At 36.5% G+C, this 21,494-nt stretch overlaps 1 protein-coding gene across 1 annotated transcript in view; it reads left to right on the plus strand.

Moving 5' to 3' along the window:
* Positions 1-21,494, plus strand: part of epha3 (eph receptor A3) — a 161,386-nt gene that overhangs the window by 59,981 nt on the left and 79,911 nt on the right. The window contains exon 4 of the mRNA XM_016231088.1: positions 16,089-16,244. Coding sequence (XP_016086574.1) covers positions 16,089-16,244 — 156 coding nt within the window. The remainder of the gene's footprint in view (positions 1-16,088; positions 16,245-21,494) is intronic.

A 21,494-nucleotide genomic window follows, 5' to 3' on the forward strand; every position in this document is an offset into this window, starting at 1 on the left:
TGCCGGCTTCTGTAGCAGAGCAGTACATTCAGTACAATGGCACCAAGGAAGAGGGATGGCTCCGACAGGAGGACTCGCATTCTGAGAGGCTTTGAAAATTATGCTAATAGGCTTAGTTATTTCAAAGCTACTTTCTCTCTTTTCTTCCCTCTTTCTTCGTCTCCTGCACTCAATTTGCTACAGGCATCATGGTGGCTTATTGAGACGTGTCAGGGGATTTTGCCGAAATTATGTCCTAAAATTACTGACTGACCCAGTCACATCTATAGCGTCTTAGCGAAAAGGATGCAGGAACATTATCGTGTACATTTATGCGCTCATGTACTATATTAGAGCAATATTCATGTAATACATTAAAGCAGTAATGTCTTGTGGCAACAGAAACATGCAACAGAACAATTGCCGCATCATGCATATGTGGCAACTACAGTGGCACATGTTATTTTTTTCCATTCAATTATGTTGTAATAACAAGATGTTATGACTTTAAAATGATTTTTCATAATTTTTTTCATAAAAGTTTTTCATAATAATGAGATAATATGTTGTTAAAATATATTTTACCGTAATCATGTCATAAAAATAATGTTTTCCCACTATATTATTACGAGAAAATATATTGTTTAAACAACATCTCGTTATTACATCATAATTGAGTGGGAAAACAAATTATATGTCCCGGCCCAGCAATCACAATCACAATAATAGTAACATAACCATCAGAATTAACATTTACCTGCCATTAGAATTTATAAGTTCATAATAGGAATGTCTGACATATTGGGGAACTTTTTTTATGGGTGTTCTGTATGGTGCCTGACTGGAATTGATTAACAAAACTAACCATGGATTTAGTCTTGAACATTAAACTGTTAATTAATGTATTCTAAATCACATCACATTACATTACTTAAGCTTACAATTGTCAAAATTAAACATGTCCCCTTCTTTAGAGTTTCAGTCCATTAGCTAAAATTTTAGCCTTCTAGTTTAGCATTAGATTAGAGACTAGCTAGAAAAGTTATCAAATAAACATGCATTGGATAGGATCCTATGGATAGGGGATTCTGTGGCGACAAAGGATCACATCACCAAAACCGTCCTTGTTTTAATAGTATGTTTCGGTAGGCTATGCCTGTGTATTTGTTTGTGTTTGTGAATCGCTCTGTTTCAGTGCCTGAACTGTTTAGCGGTCCCAGTGTACAGTATACTAGTTTTCATGGGGGTGCCATCTGTTCCCTGCGTTAGTTTATAGTCTGTACACATGCGTCCAGCTGTGAACACATTCCTTCACACACAAACACAGCACACACTGACCTTAACCACCGACAAGAACACCAGTGTAGAGTTAAGCCTTGAAACAACAGTCTGCTCAAAGGAGCTCCATCACTAAGAGTTCAATAAATCTGTGCTCCTATAGTACCTCTATAACATACTACACAAGCAGTGCACCGAAACCGTCCAGCATAGAGAGACCCAGAACGAATCTTTGGGCTTTTTTTTTTCAGGGCTAATTTTGAGGGGAAAGAGAAGTTTGTCCAGCATGCAAGTCTTGGTGTTGTTTTGAGGAAGAAAAAGGATTAAAAAGCTTTGCTATGTTTATTTATTTATTAAATAGTTTTTTATTATTATTATTTTATAAAAATTCTCATAATTTGAGTGGGAAAACAAATTATATGTCCCGGCCCAGCAATCACAATCACAATAATAGTAACATAACCATCAGAATTAACATTTACCTGCCATTAGAATTTATAAGTTCATAATAGGAATGTCTGACATATTGGGGAACTTTTTTTATGGGTGTTCTGTATGGTGCCTGACTGGAATTGATAAACAAAAACTAACCATGTATTTAGTCTTGAACATTAAACTGTTAATTAATGTATTCTAAATCACATCACATAACATTACTTAAGCTTACAATTGTCAAAATTAAACATGTCCCCTTCTTTAGAGTTTCAGTCCATTAGCTAAAATTTTTGCCTTCTAGTTTAGCATTAGATTAGAGACTAGCTAGAAAAGTTATCAAATAAACATGCATTGGATAGGATCCTATGGATAGGGGATTCTGTGGGGACAAAGGATCACATCACCAAAACCGTCCTTGTTTTAATAGTATGTTTCGGTAGGCTATGCCTGTGTATTTGTTTGTGTTTGTGAATCGCTCTGTTTCAGTGCTTGAACTGTTTAGCGGTCCCAGTATACAGTATACTAGTTTTCATGGGGGTGCCATCTGTTCCCTGCGTTAGTTTATAGTCTGTACACATGCGTCCAGCTGTGAACACATTCCTTCACACACAAACACAGCACACACTGACCTTAACCACCGACAAGAACACCAGTGTAGAGTTAAGCCTTGAAACAACAGTCTGCTCAAAGGAGCTCCATCACTAAGAGTTCAATAAATCTGTGCTCCTATAGTACCTCTATAACATACTACACAAGCAGTGCACCGAAACCGTCCAGCATAGAGAGACCCAGAACGAATCTTTGGGCTTTTTTTTTTCAGGGCTAATTTTGAGGGGAAAGAGAAGTTTGTCCAGCATGCAAGTCTTGGTGTTGTTTTGAGGAAGAAAAAGGATTAAAAAGCTTTGCTATGTTTATTTATTTATTAAATAGTTTTTTATTATTATTATTTTATAAAAATTCTCATAATTTAATTTCTGTTATTTCATGAATTGAAAGACTTTACTGTTACTTTAAGTACAACATAAAAAATACATTTTATATTATTTTTGTATATAATAATAACAACAACAATAGTAATAAAATAATAGTAATTATTGTTGTCGTTATAGATTTATTTACCAGTGATCTGCTGTGCGTGTAGATCTGTGTAAATCTGTAAAATAAAAATAAATAATAACTTTTGGCCATAGAACAAAATTGTCCTTTTCTTATGTTTTTAATTTTTTTTTTTTTTTTTACATCTTGCAAACACAGAATGCATGCGAATATTTAATATGTGAGTATATAGATATTTTTATGTTCTGCATATGTGTTGCAATATGTAAAAAAATATATACAAAATTGTTAACAAATGAAACCTAATTATAAAGTAATACAATTATTAATATTATTATTATTAAGAAGAAGAAGAGGAAGAAGAAGTTGTTTTTTTTGTTTGTTTTTAATCTTACTCAACATGATAAACTGAAGACTTGCACTCTGGACATTCTCTAACTTATTTTTCCCATCGAAATTAGCAATAACAATATGCATGGTTTGTTATTTCCAGTTCATGAATTAGCTAATATTAACAAGTTAGACCTTATTGTAAAGAGTTACCAAATTAGTACTGTATATGTAACACACTTTTCACAAATAGTGGAGCCAGGGTTTTTTCCCACTCGGAAGTTTTACACTTCTCTGCATATATTCTAATTAGCCTTTGATGACTGGATTCGGCTTCATTTTGGGAGGTGCTGTCGGCCTCACAATGACGGCCTGAAGGACTGGCATGAAACGCACATTAATGCAGATGAGCATGTGTGTCAGCGTGCGTTTGTGTGTCCATCCTCCGGATAAATAAGAACCGTTGCCTAACAAAGATGTCAAAAGACAAAGACAGCGAGACACTCCAGGAAAATATGCAGCTATCTCTCCGCTAATAGAGCGGTGAGCCACAGCGTTGCAGTCCGTAGCGACAGGATTATGCCATTGAACGGGAATGAAATGCTGCTTTTAATGAGGTGGAGCTGCATCTCTATCCGGCTTCACAGACCAGACGCGTTTGCTGGCTCTCTAATTATGAAATATGCCAGTTAGATGGCCCTCACAATGACTGACCTGCTCTCCTCTGAGTCATTATTGAATCATAATTAGCTCACTTTTAGCACAGCCACAATATTATGATTCTCTTTGACAGATTTACAAAGAGGAATCAACCATAGAGGTCTGTAATTAATTTATAAGGATCTTTAAAGACAAAAGCATTACCCAATGATAATTGTATTAAAATGGCGTCGCTGTTCCTCATTCCTAACAGAGCGCCAGCAAAGCTATTCATTAGCCTCGCCGCGCATTTGTAACATATCACGCCGCATCAATGACTACGCTTACATGAACATCAGTAATCTAATTATTTACCTTATTCTAAATAAGACAATATTATGATTAAGGTGTTTACATGAGTTGCTTTTAGAATATTCCTTTCAAGTTCCCGTTTGACATGTTATAGTGCATAGATTGATTAATGGCACATGTCATTATGTCCCCAAGCGAATTTCACATATAAACATATAGTTTGTCTTTGTTATGATGCCATATACAGTTTTGGGTGTTTCATTTTTTGATTTTATGAAAGCTTCAGGAGCAGTTAATTATTTGTGCAAATAGATGACGATGTTGTTGAAGCCATGTTCTTTTGTTTGCCGTCAAATGGCATCCTGTAGCAAAATGCAGTGAAAAGTCCTACACAACGGTAATAGTGTGATTAAAGCAGCACTATTTAATGTTTTCTGTGTTCAAAATTTGCAAAAATGTATATAATGAGCGAGTACATCATGAATTCATCTTCCAATCCGCATTTTTGTCTTATTCCGAATCACTACGGTACACTTATAATAAGTACTTATATTTGGACTATTGTAGCCTGGGCGGGTCGTCACCGCTGCGGACTAACACATACCTGCGTGAAGTAGCTCCGGTTGGAATGTTCTTCCGCGGGAAGTGTGCAGTTCTGTTTATTAACCGCTAGAGCGCCAAAAGTTACATAGTGCTTCAATTTCAAATTCTGTCATTAATTACTCACCCTCATGTCGTTCCAAACCCATAAGACCTTCGTTCATCTTTGGAACACAAATTAAGATATTTTTGATGAAATCTGAGAGCTCTCTGACCCTCCGTAGCCAGCAATGATATTACCACGATCAACGCACAGAAATGTAGCAAGGACATCGGTAAAATAGTCCATGTGACATCAGGGGTTCAACCGTAATTCTATGAAGCGACAAGAGTACTTTTTGTGCGCAAAGAAAACAAAAATAACATAATTTATTGAATTAAAAATGACTTTTGGAGAGTAGCCCAGAACGTAATCAACGTAATCAGCGCTGTTTACGTTTTGTAGACAGCGCACGCATGCTGAACGTAAACAATGCTCATTACCTTGATTACGTTCTGGGCTACTCTCCAAAATGGCGGAAGACGGTAACACGGGGTGAAGAATTGTTCAATAAGTTATGTTATTATTGTTTTCTGTGCGAACAAAAAGTATTCTCGTAGCTTCGTAAAATTACGGTTGAACCCCTGATGTCACATGGACTATTTGTGTCCTTGCTTCGTTTCTGTGCGTTGCTCGTGGTAATATCATTGCTGGCTACGGAGGGTCAGAGAGCTCTCAGATTCCATCAAAAATATCTTAATTTGTGTTTCGAAGATGAACGGAAGTCTTACAGGTTTGGAGCGACATGAGGGTGAGTAATTAATGACAGAATTTTCATTTTTGGGTGAACTATCCCTTTAATTCGATTTGTGTTTACTTCGAGTATGAGTTTAGCCAGATTAAGGTCATCAAAAATCTCTGTTTACATAGTTAAAATCGGAATGTTGTTGTCCATGTAAACGTACTGAATGACGTTTGACCAAGCAACTAGCGAGTGTCACTAAGACGCAGTAATATCAGAGCAAAATGTTTATTGTTACCCTTGATGCGGTGCATTCATCTCAGCCAGAACTAATCAAAACGAACCCCCAAAAACAAATTACAAACTCGCTCTGTTAGCCTGCCAGCGGATGCAGGAGGGAGCTGCCGAGCTGGCGCTTTCGATGACGCTAATTCATATCAGCTTTCTCAGGCCTCTGTTGGTGTTTGCGCTGGTAACGACAAGGTAATGTTTCTGGAGTGGAGGCTCATTCGTTTCAAAAGGCTCTTAAAGAGGCTCCTCACATTGGAGCTTCACTTTGGGAAATTAGCACTGCGCGTTGTGTGCAGCCTAATTAAGCGGTCTGATCTGGAGCTGATTTGAATGAGAAAGCCCGCTGATGAGCGGATCGGGAAGGTGCGGGCACACTGGAGGCAATATAGCCACGCTGCAAGGCGGGGCGGAAACACATGTTTGGAACTGTAAACAGTCCCAGAAGCGCGGCACGCATTACGATGCTAATATCCATCTCCAGTGCGGTGGGATCCAGCGGACGCAGAAGAATGGCTGTCCCGCAGGATGCCTGATCAAATCTAATTTTACCCGGAGCCGGGGTGGGAGAGTGAGGAGGAGGGCGAGAGTCACTCTGACCTTATGGAATGGACGGGGTGGGAGCTGGTCTGTGGAACCAGGAAATCATTTGTTTAGGACTACTCGCTCTGTTTACCGCTGGCACCGTCGAAGTGGAGCAAAACCTTCACTGACCTTTCCCTTCAGTCGGAAAGAGCTGATGGAGGGCCTGGCTCCCTCTCCACAACACATTTATCCGCTTTGTGAACCGTACGGTCTTTCCAGCGAGCAGTTTTTGGTTCCCAGAATGTTCTGGGAATGTTAGGGTTTGGTTCTCGGATCGTTCCCAGAACTGAGCTGTTGAAGTTGTTTTTAGTAAAGAGGAAAAGCATGGAAAGTGTTTGGAAGTAGAATTTGCCCTTAGGGTTCCATGATGGCTCAGACAATATTGTACACTGTGTTCAGATTTTAACAGTCAGCTTTATCTATTTCCTGACAGTGAAAGTCATGAAGACTGTCAAGATTCTAGGTTAGTGTTATTTTACTATTATATACTATATACTATTAACTGAAAATTTAACTTATACTGTTGACTGATTGTCTTTAACTGAAAAATTGACTGTTTACTATTGTCCTCTTTATAGAGCTGTTTTACAGTAGAACTCAATTTTGTTTGCATCATTAAAACGTTATTTTCCCGTTTAACACTGTGAAGTTACTTTGACACAATCTGTATTGTATAAATTATAAATAAAGGACTATTACAGTATTATTCATATTTTGAATTAGCTTTTATTTTATATTTTCCGTTTTAGTTTTAGTAATTTTGTTATGCACTTTTGTCCTTTTTTTTGTTTTAATAATGCTTTATTTATTTATTTTTATTTTAGTTTTAATTATAGTACTTCAACTTAAAATTATATTTATTTCAGTTAATTACCAAGGAAACATTTCTAATTTTCATTTATGATTTTTTTTTTAAGTTGTAATATTTTAATTTAATATTTATTATATGCTTTAATTTCAGCTTTATTTAAATTTCCAAAATCAATTTTTGATAGTTATAACATTATTTAACAGTAACAATGCTGGGTCAATGCTATTTTATATTATTTTATGTAATTTAATTTAAAAAAAAAAATTTATTTATGCAATGTGACAATCTTCATGATACATATTTTTTTCTTATTACTGTAATGGGGGAAAATATGATATTTAAATAGTAAAGTGTATACACATCACAGTAATACTGAATGTGTGGCACTGTGTTTAATTTATGCTAATCAAAAAAAAAACTATTTGTATTAAAGTATTTTTTACGACAACTCTTTAACGTTTACTCTATTACAGTAATGATAATCACCACAGAGAAAAACGAGAATTAAAGAAGTGAAATGTAATGCAATGAATGCTCTCTTTTTTTATGTGCAAAAAAATCGTAATTGTCCCAAAGATAGGTTTAATTTTCCTGATGCTAAACAGAGATTGATTTTGGGTGAAATGGGCCTGTTTTTGCATGCACAATCTGGGTTGTAAAACAAAATCAATCTAGAACCACCATAGTTGAATGCAAAAGCTGAACAACAAACATGCAGACGATGATGTGACATTAATGTCCTTGGCCACATTTCTGTTCTCGAGGCCTTCCATATAAAAAGGCCCCATAAATGGGCTGTTTGGTGGTGTCATTGGTGTTGTTTACAAGGCAGCGTGTATTGATTCAAGGAGAGGTGGCCTCATTCTCCTCTGAGAGTGCCATTGTAGAGGTTCCAGGACAAACAGAGGAGCGCTGATCACGTTTCAGGCCTCCCTGAGTGCTACAGCTGAGCTCTCCTAAGTGCCCGTGGTTACATATGGACCACTGAGTGAGGAGAGCCTGCTTATGCCAACACCATTCGGACACATATGTGAATCTGTGATTTATCAATGTGTGTTTAATTGCGCATTTGTGCTGAGGAATTTGTTTGTGTATTCCTCTTTGTTTGTTTATCCTCAACACATGATCACATGTAGCTTGTTAGCATGTTTAGAAGATGTATAAACTCTGAAACTTTATTTAGTCCGTTGTGGCTTGAAACTCTCGGACCACAAACTAGATTTGTCATGCAATGTGGATATGCTTCGAGAGGCGCTGTCAGGTCTCCGGCTGTGCAGCAGTGCCAGGCAGCCATTGATCAAGGTCAGAGGTCATTTGAGCGGGGAGCTCTAGAGGTGTCAGTGTTGGCAGTGATTGAATTAGCAGTGGAAATGAAACCCATGCATGCGCTTTAATTGGATTTGGGGTTTTTCCCATGATGCTCGCTTAGTGGTTCTCAACTTAGCATCTAGTGATAACCTTCATTTTAAACTTTATGCTTAAAACTCCTCGGATGAAACAAGCAGTCTCTGCTATCCAAGCAGAAAGGGACGAAACATCTTCTGATCTGTGACGCAGACAACTGGTTTGCACTTTAATTATACATGATTGTTATGAATGCACTACTTGATAATTGATTCATAATTAATTCCATGTAATAAATAAATCTATTTAATGTAAAGTTTCGTATTTAAATCTAATATATATCAAATCCATATATTACCATTAAAATAAAATAAGGTGCAAGAATGTGTCACTGCATATGGCAGAAATGACAAACTTGTTATTTTTATTTAATTTTAACTATTCTATTCCATTCCATTCCATTCCATTCCATTCCATTCCATTCTATTCTATTATATTCTATTCTATTCTCCAGGTCTCGAACACACCATGGAATTAAATACACCTCTTTAATGAAAAACAATTTCTCAATTAAAATACATTTTAATTCTCATTTTAATCCTCAAAAATAAAATAAAACAAATACAAATAAAATGAAAATAAAATGAAATATTGGAGGGGGGGTGTTGCAATAAAATTAATAATTATTATGATTATTATTAGTAGTGGTAGTAGTATTATTAGTATTAGTATTATTATTTCTTCAATGTTATGCAGTTTAGTTTTGTCTACTAAATTTTTGTCTATTAAATTTAAAAGAAAGCCAGGTCAGGTAGCTGTATGTTTTTAGGAAGTATACGTTATTTTCATCTTTTTAAGAGACCGCAAGTTTTTTTTTTTTTAACCTTGAAAATATTATTATTATTATTATTTAAGGTATAAGTAAGGTGTTTTTACTTGGCACGTTTTAAACTGTATTTTTAAAAGATTTCCCTTTTTCATGATCTCAGACACCCTTAATTTTAGACTTTTACATCAGACAGTGTGCGATTGATAATGGCAATGAGAGTCTGACCTTTGTGGACTTTGCTCTTGTCTCCCCAGAGGAAGGACATCTACGGTGGGCTTTTCTTTTGAGAGCCAGCTAGTCAGATACAGTTTCACAGGCAATTAGTTTGAACAGGAGGTGCTGAATGAATGCATTTGTTCCTTGTATCCTCTCCCTCTCTGCCAGCTACTGTATAAAGACCGTACCGTAAGTGAATCTAGCCAGCACTTACCGTCATGTCGTCACATTATGCTTCTATTGATTGATAGGATCCTGTTTAGTCACAGGGAGGTCTGCTCTCATATCAGCAGTTACCGATCGCACAAGACCCTTTTCAGCTTTCTGTTCTGTAGCCCAGAGGAACATTTTATTTTTGTAATCATATTTTATCACATAGCTACCCCTCCCATAGGAATTTTTTATTTCTCTGAGGTTTTTTCATGTTCTGGAGATTTAATAGAGAGAGACCAATTGTGTTTCACTTAAGCATCACCTTTGTCTCAGATGTTTCTTCCAAAAATTAAAAGGATAATTAAAAATGGACACATTCAAGTTGTTGGCATACAGCAAAAAGAGATTTTCTTACTCAGTATTTTTGTCTTGTTTTCCTGTACAAATGTCTCAACATGAAATCAAGACAGAGACTTGAGAAGCAAAATAACAAGTTATAAGCATTATTTATTTATTGCTTAAAACATGGGGGGAAATTCGCTGACATTTATTAATTTATTAATTTATCTACTTACAATTAACTTGTTAATTAGGAATTCATTAAGAATGATTCGATATTTGTACTGGAAAACAAACAAAAAAACTAGGGCTGTCAGTCAATGACAATTTTTATCTAATGAATTACATGGTGTGGCGATTCATTAATCGAATTAATCGCAAATTAAATGTGGCTGTGAAAATACCCACAAAAGATTATTTAAAGCTATTAATGTGTTAAATAAGTATCAAGTAGACATTACAAATATTAGCGTTAGAAAGAAATATTTCATTTGATTCAACATAAAAATTGAATACACAAACGTTTAGGCTACAACTTCTAAACTATGGAACATAAAAGAAGATGATTTGAGAAACATCGCAGTATTTTTTTGTTCATGCAATGAAAGTTACTGGTAACCAAAGCAGATTTGTTACCAACAGTCTTCAAAATACCTTCTTTTGTGTTGCGCAAAAGAAAGTAAGTCATTAAGGTTTGAAACGACATGAGGGTGAGTTAACGATGGCAGAATTAATTAATTAATTTATTTATTTATTTATTTATTGGTGAACTATCCCTATTAGGTTTTCTGTTTGTTTGTTTGTTTGTGTTTTTTTGATACTCTAAAGAAGAAACTAAAACTGCCAGCAGGTGGTGGTATGTGTCTTTATGAGTCATTCATTCATTAAATTGATTCAAATGGCTGATTCATTCAGGAATGAAGTAAGTTGCTCTCTCTACGAATGGGCCTTGACTTCCTTGAACGATTTGTTCAAAACGTTCTAAACGCCGCTATGTAGCTCACAGACGCACAATAGTTCTGCTGTGGCTTTATAGGTAATATTTTCATTGGCGAAATTGAGCAAAAACACACAATATTGTATTTAAAATATAACACAATATGTTATTATTCTCATTCTAGACTTCTTATTCACTGAACTGTTGTATAAAATTACATTTGCAGTCGTGCTATTCGGACATAAACAACACTATATTGCTCTCGCTGCTGGTGCGATATCGCTTATCATGTAATATAAATATGAGACAAAATCTCATACTGGGGCATTTTTGCCCCAGTATCTTAAATTTTAAGGCATAACTGCATTTATGGAGTTGTTGCCCTGCATCATATTTGTCAACTGTATTAAATGTAAAATGATGTACAGGTCTGGGGGCGGGGCCAGTGCGTTAAATGCGTTAATATATTTTAATTGTGTTATTTTTCATAACTGATTAATTTAATGCATTATACTGACAATATATATATATATATATATATATATATATATATATATATATATATATATATATATATATATTTCTCTCTCTCTATATATGTATACAAAAAAGTATAGATATATATATATACATTTTGCACTATCAAAATAATTGAATTTAAGCCGAATTAGATGCGAAATAAACTTAATTATGTTGTTGTCAAGAAACAGTTAATTTATGGGATTTTTTTCTTGTCATGTCATGTCATGTCTTGTCTTGTCTTGTCTTGTCTTGTCTTGTCTTTTCTTTTCTTGTCTTGTCTTGTCTTGTCTTGTCTTGTCTTGTCTTGTCTTGTCTTGTCATGTCTTGTCATGTCATGTCATGTCATGTCATGCTTCGCTTCGCTTCGTTTCGTTTAGGTTTGGTTTGGTTTGGTTTTTGATATCCCTAAAACTGTTTGGATCGGTGACATGACATTGAATACACCTCTATAATGAAGATTTTATGATCTATGGTTTAAAATGTTATAGAAATGCCTGTCAAGTGCATATTTTGGTGTCTTGGCAGGTCTGAGCACAGTTAGAGACATCATTAAGATCTCTTCTGTAACTTTCACTCCATTTGCTCTTCATCAAGAGAACAAGAAAACATACTTTTGTTTTGTTTTGTCCTTAAAAAGTCTTCTATGACAAATGTGCACACAGTTTGAGACATTGTCGAGATTTCTTCTGAAACATTTGCTCCATTTGCTCTCATCTCATTGCTGTCTAGAAACGATTGATTTTTCATTCCTATGGGAAGATTTCTTTCTCTTTGTTTTTACTCGACCTCCCCACCATCGAACATCGTCAAGATAGCGAAGAAAAGATAGACAAAGTAATAAGATCATCTCTCATATCCTTATTAAGGGTGGCTCCTGGGAGAGCGTGTGTGTGTGTTCTTGTTAAGAGCGAGTGCGTACGGAGCGTGTGCTGGGAGGCCAGGATGAGAAATCACCTCAGCGCCCCTCTGTAGCTCTCTCACTCCCTTCCTGTGCCTGTTAGCCCGGGAGTGAGCCCCAGCGTCTCCTCGCAGCACACGTGTAATCAATAACAGCCCCCCAGCTCTGTCCCGCTCACACACACGAAGCGCTTCCACCTCAGCACATCGTGTTAGACACACAAACTTTTACATCATGCCGCACTCAGCGCTCCCCTGAACATCTGAGGCGTTCAGATTACGTGGAGGAAGAGCAGGCACAGCTTTGGTTAATGTCATTCATAGCCTTTCACTGTGGACTGAGGGTTTGGAGAGATGAGAGGCCGATGCCGTCGAGAGCCATTGGCTTCCCAGGCTTCTATTAAAGAGCTGTCAAATACAAGTGCTCGTGTGACGGAAACTGGGGCACCTTTCTCTCCATCATCACCTGCTTCACTGACCCGCGCCGCTCTTCGTCTTGCATCTCCTTTGTTTATTTTTGGCCTTTGGAATTTATTTCTATTTATAAGTAACGGTCATTGCATGTCAAGGGCGTTGAGGAATCATGGATGATTGGAAGGAAATCAGTTTTTTTTTTTGTTCTCTACATTCAAATGAGGTCTCAATTGTTTCTCCTAGAGAGCAAATGGAGATTTTTTAATTTCTTATATATTTTCCTGAACAAAAAAAATGGTAATCTAACAGATGAGATCTCAACAGTGTCTCACACTGTGCTCAAGATTGAAGTACGCAATCAAAGTCTCAACATGAACAATTATCATCAATGTCCTCCAAGATCATATTATGTGAGATATGCTATCCATATGTGCTATTATACACTTACCATATGTCAACAACGATTTTAAATCTCACCAGTGTTGTTGTATTATTATTTATGTACTGTTAAAGTATTGATTCATATTTTGAATTAGCCTTTCTTTGTATATTTTCAGTTTTCTTTTAAATTTGAGAGGTTTAGCAGTTGTTATGTGCTTTTGTCATTTTCATTTTTATTTTATTTTTATATATTTTAAAGTAACATTTGTTTATTTCAGTTAGTTTCCAAGGCAACATTTTTAATTTTCATTTAAGTTTGATGAGTTTTTCTTTATTTTTAATGTATGAATTTTTAATTAATACATTTCTAATTTTTTTCTTTCTTTCTTTTGCCAATTAATATTAATGTTTTATTTGAATTCAGCTTTATTCTTTTTTTTATTGTATTTATTTCAGCTTTATTTACTGAAAATGGTAATTGAAATATTTCTACAAATTTTAGTCTTACACATCGCTTAGCTTCTCTATCATTATTTACTCATCCTTGTGTCATCCAAACCTTTCTTCTGTTTTTGAAGAGTGTTTGAAACCAAACAGTTGACGATAGCCATTGACTTCAATAGTATGGGGGAAAAAATTACTATGGAAGTCAATTTCTGCCAGCAACTGCTTAGTTATAAACATTCTTCAAAGTATTTTATTTTGTGTTCAGCAGGAAAAAGAAACTCGTACAGGTTTGAACACACCTTTGAGGATAAGTAAATAATGACAACCTTTTAATTTTTGGATGAACTATCCCTTTAACAACGCTGAGAAATCCCCCCAAGGAATTTCAGGATAAACATACACAAAAGAGAATATATAACAAAGACCTTCAGTGTGTCTCCGAAACCACCTCTGAGCTATAAAATGTTCCTCTGGGGTCTTCAGACATATTTTGGCCACATAGGTGTGTGTTTATCACATTTGGGACTCTGTGTTTTCTGATTCGCAGAGGTAACAGTGTGTCAGATTAGATTTCCTGTAACAAATGCTGTTAAGAGCACCTGCATTTTTTTCATCAGCCTCAATTTGTGCAGTCCCTAATGGAGAGCCTCGGAGGAGAAACGGGTTAATGTAAACCTGCATTCTCATGCATCACAGCTACTCTCCATGCCGTCTTCTACTCACACTACGCATAAGAAAACCTCTCAGGAGAAACGGCATGCATGTAGGTGTGCTGTAGCTTTGGGAATGTCATGTAGACTGTGAGATAGGTAATAAACATCACTGATGTGTTGGAAGCGGTTGCATCCCACCCCAAAATACCTTTATTAAACCGAAAGAAGGTCTTCTGCTGTATTCCCAGGGAAGATGAACCTGACCTCGCTGCTTCTGTAATAATGAAGCCCCTTCGGTTTTCTTGCCGTGAAGCAGAATTCAATTGATTCTAGGAGGATGGTGCTGACTTGAAGCTTTGGTTCACCAACTGTATTATATCAGGTATTGAACTTGCAACAAGAGGGGAGTGGAATACAGATACGTGTGAGCCACAGTAATTAGCCAGCTCATCATGATGTTCCCTCTTCATTATGGGTAATGGAATGGGATTCTCATGAATAGGGAAGGATGAGCTGATGAGTACACTTTAATAGCAGAGATTTATTTTTTTTTGTTCCATTTTAAGAGGTGTATTTGCATAATTCATGCACCCGGCACTGAATATGACATTTAAGGAGACTTTAAAAGTATTTTTAAACGCACTTTATCACATAGCTCTGACTTTAGCTTCCCAAATGTTCATTTCCCAGAGGAAAAATTATTGCTCATAGTGTAGGTTTGCGCTCTCATAGCTCAAGAGACTCAATTATGTTTCAGTCAAACAAACTTTTTTTCAGATGTTTCTCTTAAAATTCCTCAGGTAAGAGCTACTCTTTGTAGTCGTATTGTTTTCATATGGTTTTGAAAAATGTTTCTGCTATTTTTAAGAGAAGTTTTAATCCAATGATGCTAAAAATGTAATGTGGTGTAACAATGAGGAAGACACTTTTACTAAATTAATTTTGCTGTCATTACAAAGGTATATTTTATAAGAGACTAAAATATTTTTTAAAGGAAATAATTACTCATTATCTATTTAGAATGATTCATCAAATTGATCAAAAGTGAAAAAAGCGATTGAAACAAATTATCAAAATTGTTACAAAATATTTATATTTCAAATGAATGCTTTTCTTTATATATATATATTGCTGAAAATCATCTTTGCATCACAGGAATACATTTCATTTTATTAAAATGAATTCAAATAGATATTGTAATAATATTGTAATTGTAATTTAAATTGTAATAGTATTTCACAATATTACTGTTCTTATTGAAATTTTAAATAAATAAATGCAGCCTTGGTGATCAGAAGAGATTTTACTAAAACATTTTTTATTTTTATTTTTTTATTTTAAAAGTTCCTTTCTATGATAGCATTTCCTGTTTTTCTTTTCTAGGTATTTAATTATTTTAATGGCTGTTTCTTCATTATGATATCAGGACAATAATATATCACCCTGACACTTTAAAACATTAAACATTTTTATCACATTAAAAGTCTAGAGTGAATGTGGTTTATTAAGTTTTTGGAATTCGATGAGTTCATACTGAGACTTCAGACTTTGATATGTTGACAGTTGACTTGACAGTTGAAGACATTGTTGAAGTCTTTTCAGAAACTCTGAGAAGCAAGTCTCCATTTGATCTTGTTGCTGTCTAGAAACAATATTTCTTTCCTATGAGCTCATAAGATCCACTCACATGTGCGTGTGGCCAGCCGTACGCACATCTCAGCACTGTTGGTACAGCTATTAGTTTGTTTAAGTCCGTGCAGATGATTAAATGTCTTTCCATTGTGTCTGCCGATGCATATGGGCATGTGAAATGTTTCGCTCCATTAAAAGTGGCAGCATAGTAATGGGGTAATGAATGGCCCTGTTGGCTAGAGACTCCCAGCATCCTAATTTGTCTTTCCTCCTGTTGTTGTCTCCACAGCCTGCCGGCCCGGCTTCTATAAGGCCTCTTCTGGGAACGTCAAGTGCTCCAAGTGTCCGCCGCACAGCTACACACACCAGGAGGGAGCCGTGCACTGCGGCTGCGAGAAAAACTACTTCCGTGCGGAAGAGGACCCCGTCTCGATGGCCTGCTCTCGTACGTGCTGCTTACTGTACCTACATATGTGCATTTTCTCCAGATTCTATCAGTTTAACTTCACGTTTAAGACTCGTTGTTTGTTTGGCAAACTGCATGGAAACCAATTAGGGTCAGTGTGACCCGCAACTCAAAGGCATACGCAGATGTTCAACACAACAGTGCGGGACAGCAAAATCTCCACAAGCATTTAGAAGTTATGTTGCTGTACGGATAATTATTTATGTTACTTGAAACGCAGCGTTCCTGTTCGCCGTGCAGCCCTCAGAAGCGCCGGAGCTTTTTGAAGGATGGTGTTTGTTCAGCCGCACAGCTACACACACCAGGAGGGAGCCGTGCACTGCGGCTGCGAGAAAAACTACTTCCGTGCGGAAGAGGACCCCGTCTCGATGGCCTGCTCTCGTACGTGCTGCTTACTGTACCTACATAAGTGCATTTTCTCCAGATTCTATCAGTTTAACTTCACGTTTAAGACTCGTTGTTTGTTTGGCAAACTGCATGGAAACCAATTAGGGTCAGTGTGACCCGCAACTCAAAGGCGTACGCAGATGTTCAACACAACAGTGCAGGACAGCAAAATCTCCACAAGCATTTAGAAGTTATGTTGCTGTACGGATAATTATTTATGTTACTTGAAACGCAGCGTTCCTGTTCGCCGTGCAGCCCTCAGAAGCGCCGGAGCTTTTTGAAGGATGGTGTTTGTTCAAGGATTGATGAATTTGTGTTGGCTCGTTCTGACAAAGCTTCCGATACCCCTTCGGCGGCCTTCAAGCTGTCCCACCGAGAATAGCCCATGTTTGCTTATTTTTAACCGTTTCAACCGACGGGCCTCCTTGGGTTTGCGCAGCGGAGCAAGCTAAACCATTCTCTTTTATGGAGAAGCACGCAGATGGTAGACAGATGCATGCAGCGACTGCCAAGCATTCCAAAACACATTATCCATAAATCACCACATTGCTATCAGTGCTGATTCATATCACATAAAACCACCAAGAGCCTTATTGAATTCTGCGGCCAAGTTTAATAGGGTGTATCTTACGTGACATCCGAAGTAGTCAGCATGTCGGATCACGCCACGCTCATGCGAGTCGCTTTTTATTTTGGCTGTCGGAAGCAATACAAAGTATTCATTTCCACTTAAGCACTCATTGCCAATGTTAGTTTAAGACTTTGATGGGTACAGTGAGCGGAAAAACGCTTGTACGGAGTGTACGACTTTAATTTCTCCACTTCATACTGTCATAGCCCCCGAGTTTGTACATTTATCTTGATAGAATCTGCTCAGATGCAGGCAGTGGAGCCGATATGCTTTAAGTGCAGCTCTGAGAGCGGAACTGCAATTAAAGGAAGACGACGCACGATATTATCTGCAATAATTGTGGAAGGTCATTCTGAGTAATACAAAGATGTTTTTTGCATGTGAATATAATTCAGGTCATGGCTGCATTATACAGGCAGTTGCTCCGTGAATTATTGCTTTGTAAAATTTACAGTTTATGTTGCGTACTATGTTGTGTCAGCGAAGGTCGGCATTTAATCACCGTTGAATGTTTCAAAGGCATACATATTTATGCCTGTTTTAAGCACGTTTAAATGGACTTGTTTATTTCTGCCTGTCTCCTTTTTATGACCTCATAAAGGCAATATTCTGCTGCGTAACTCTATGACGTGAGGAAAATGTCAACGGCAGAAATGGTATATAATTGTACCCAGTGTTTGGTAACTGATTACATGTACTGTACATCTGGATTACGCAATCAGATTTCAACAACTAAGTACTTGTAATTGGAGTATGATATATTTTAACATGCTCATAATCAGATTACAGTTATTGAATGTTTCAAAGGCATACATATTTATGCCTGTTTTAAGCATGTTTAAATGGACTTGTTTATTTCTGCCTGTCTCCTTTTTATGACCTCATAAAGGCAATATTCTGCTGCGTAACTCTATGACGTGAGGAAAATGTCAACGGCAGAAATGGTATATAATTGTACCCAGTGCTTGGTAACTGATTACATGTACTGTACATCTGGATTACGCAATCAGATTTCAACAACTAAGTACTTGTAATTGGAGTATGATATATTTTAACATGCTCATAATCAGATTACAGTTACTTTTTATGGATTACATGATTACATATTATTCGCATAATGGCAGTAAATTTTTCAGATTTAGATTTTAGATTCTCCCTCATTCTTCTTTTCTCACTTTTAAAATTTCCTTTCTAAAAATCTTATAAATAATTTGCTTTTGAATTTGAGGGGAAAAGCATCTCTCAATCAATTAGACCAAGTATGAAACAAATGATGCAAGTTAATAATCTATAGGTGATGTATAGCTGTGAAACACTATGTCTTCATCTTCATCCAGTACATTTACTATAAAGTTTAAAACAAGTTTAATTTAAAAATTAAAAAAAAATCTAAAAGTAATCTAAAAAGTAGTCTGATTACATTACTTAAAATGGGTAACCTAGATTTCGTTACTTACTACAATTTTCATCATGTAATCTGTAATCAGTAATTGACTACAATTTGTAAGTAATCTGCACAGCTTTGATTGTACCAATACCAGACGCAAAAATCTTCCATATGTCACAGAGAGAATTTCATGGGTTCGTCATGTTGTGGTGGTGATTGTTCAGGTCTGTGGTAATAACAAAGGCTAGTCACACTTTTGTGGACTGCCTGTCCGAATAATGGATGGCTTACCCTGGCACACCTCACATCCTCCCGCTAACAGGCCAGTGAGTTTGTTAACATTACCTGCTCACTGTGATTTCTATTATATGTCAGGATCAAAGGACGCTCTGGCAAAGATGTTACCTAGCGACATATAACGACTTTTTCCTCCATACTATAAAAAAAGACTTCGGTTTATGCTGTTGCCACTGCAGACTGAGGCACATTAATGCGTTTTTTTATCTGTGCTGACACAGACAACCTCCTTTTTTATGATACTCATTTTTTATATAAAGGAAAGATCAAGGTGTCATAAAACAGAAAATCCACTATACGTTAAAATAATAAGAAAGGTTGTTCAGCCAAATATGAAAATCCTCACCTTCATATAATTCCAAACTCATGTTGTTTTCTGTCTTCCATGAAACACTAAATGAAATGTTAAGAAGAAAGTCCACTGCCGTTTGTTTTTATTTATTTAGTTAGTTAGTTATTACATTTTGAATTAGCTTTTATTTTTAAGTTTAGTTTTAAGTTTTCATCTAATATTTACATTTTATTTCAGCTTAATTGCTATCACCGAAATTGAACAATAACAACAAAATAATCATGATTAATTAATTTAATACAGCGAGACTCCTAGTTTCTGTTAATAAAAGTTTGAAAACAAGCAGTTTTGTCATAAACACAGCATAAAAGTTTGAGAAGCGCTGGTATATAATATATACAGAGTTCTGGCATGAAACTCTAGATGGCGCAGTCCGATAGGTCTAACTCAGTCTGACCTAATGACATCATTATCACATGGCACAGCTGATTGGTTCTTTCCTGTATCGGTAGCCAATGAGCTCGCTGCTCAACATTCAAATATATGACTAGTGTTTGCTGTAGCAGTTGCAGCTTGCTTCAGAAACCCTCCTCCTTCCCCAGCTCCACCTGTATAGATCTGCTACGATGTATTCATGTATGATGGGGGTTATTTCATGTATGTTATATTTGCAGCAGCAATATTTCTTACATGCTCACAGCAGCATGTTGTGGATGTTTTGGCAGTAGCTAGTCTCGGTACTTGCTCTGCCGCAGCAGCAGCGTAGCAGATCTAATCCGCCAAGACCAAATACATTAACATTGTCATGTACATTACCATGCCAATCCCTCCGAGAGTTGTCATGACAGAAATATGGTTATGTGCTGTATTCTATGTCTTCTGAATCATACCATTGTCATGTGAGGACCAGACTGATGTTTAAGACTTTCAGTGAAAGTCTTTCAGTCTACCCCTCCGCAAGAGCTGGTAAATATGATTATAAAATTAAATTTTGAGTGAATTATTCCTCAAGGATTGTTGCTCTTCTTTCTATAAGTGCTTTTGAAAAGGCCAGTGTGGTGAATCCTGTATTTGACCTTGAAGCTAAACGTCTGATTTATCGTCATGTCAGAATCAAGGGAAAGCAACTGGGAGTGTTCTGGAATGTTCCAGAGCGAATTTGTGGAGGAGTTTCCTTTGTGTAATGTTCTATTTCTTAATGTAGGATCAAATCCTAACCCCCCCACACTTTCCTTCTCAGACAAAATGTCTGTCAAAATGGTTCTCAGAAACCATCTCTAAACTCTGGGCCTTCAGCGTGTGAATTCACATCAAATCAAACCAACCCAACCCAAGACTGCACTGATTTCTTCGTTCACCGCCGTTTTTAAGCCAGGAATTTAGTTTTAGCATAGTTATACCCAGAGGTCAGACATTAAATTCACTAAATATTCCAAAATTATTTACTGGCTTTGAACCGGTGTCCATCACCTTTTTTCACTCTTGTTCATATATATGCAGATGTCTGTCACTTATTCAAATAACAGTGTGCTGTGCAGGCCTGCTATTCCAATCAATAGAGCAACCTGGCCGCACTTCATACCCTGTTTTTTTTTACCGGGACAATCTTTTAAAGTTAATATAACAATCCAGTGAGGACACTTCTGAACTCTGGAGTAATTCTAGAGGCTCTGCCAACATTTTAACAAGGGGAAGGACATGGCTGCCTAAATTCCGTATCCATCCATAACTGATGACTTTAACGATTAAACCCACACTTTTTAAAGTAAACGTACTTCCCCAGAGGGACATTTTATTGCTCTTTCAGAGCTCATGAGATTTAATGGAGTTCTCAGTTGTGTTTCATTTAAGTATAAACTTTGTCCCAGATGTTTCTCCTGTCATCCCTTAGGAAAAACTGAAAAAAGACAAACCAGACAGTTTCTCTCAGAATCAATGAATAACTAAATAAATTATTTGAGCTTGGTGAATTCGATGAGAAATGTTTGAGTTCATATCGAGACCACTGAATTTTGATTTGAGAAGCATCCAAAAGTCTCTGTTTCATCTCCATTTAATCTCAATGCTGTCTACACTCTTAGAAACAAAAAAGGGTTTTGGCAGAAGAACCATTTTTGGGTTCCCCAAATAACCTTTCAGTGAACAGTTCTTAATTATTTTTTCATCATGTGAACAATATTTTAATAATCTAAAGAACTGAGGTCGACTATAAAGAACCTTTTGTGGTTTTGTAAA

This window comes from Sinocyclocheilus grahami, unplaced genomic scaffold, assembly GCF_001515645.1.
Source record: "Sinocyclocheilus grahami isolate Dianchi unplaced genomic scaffold, SAMN03320097.WGS_v1.1 scaffold383.1, whole genome shotgun sequence".
In the NCBI taxonomy this organism is placed as follows: Eukaryota; Metazoa; Chordata; class Actinopteri; order Cypriniformes; family Cyprinidae; genus Sinocyclocheilus; species Sinocyclocheilus grahami.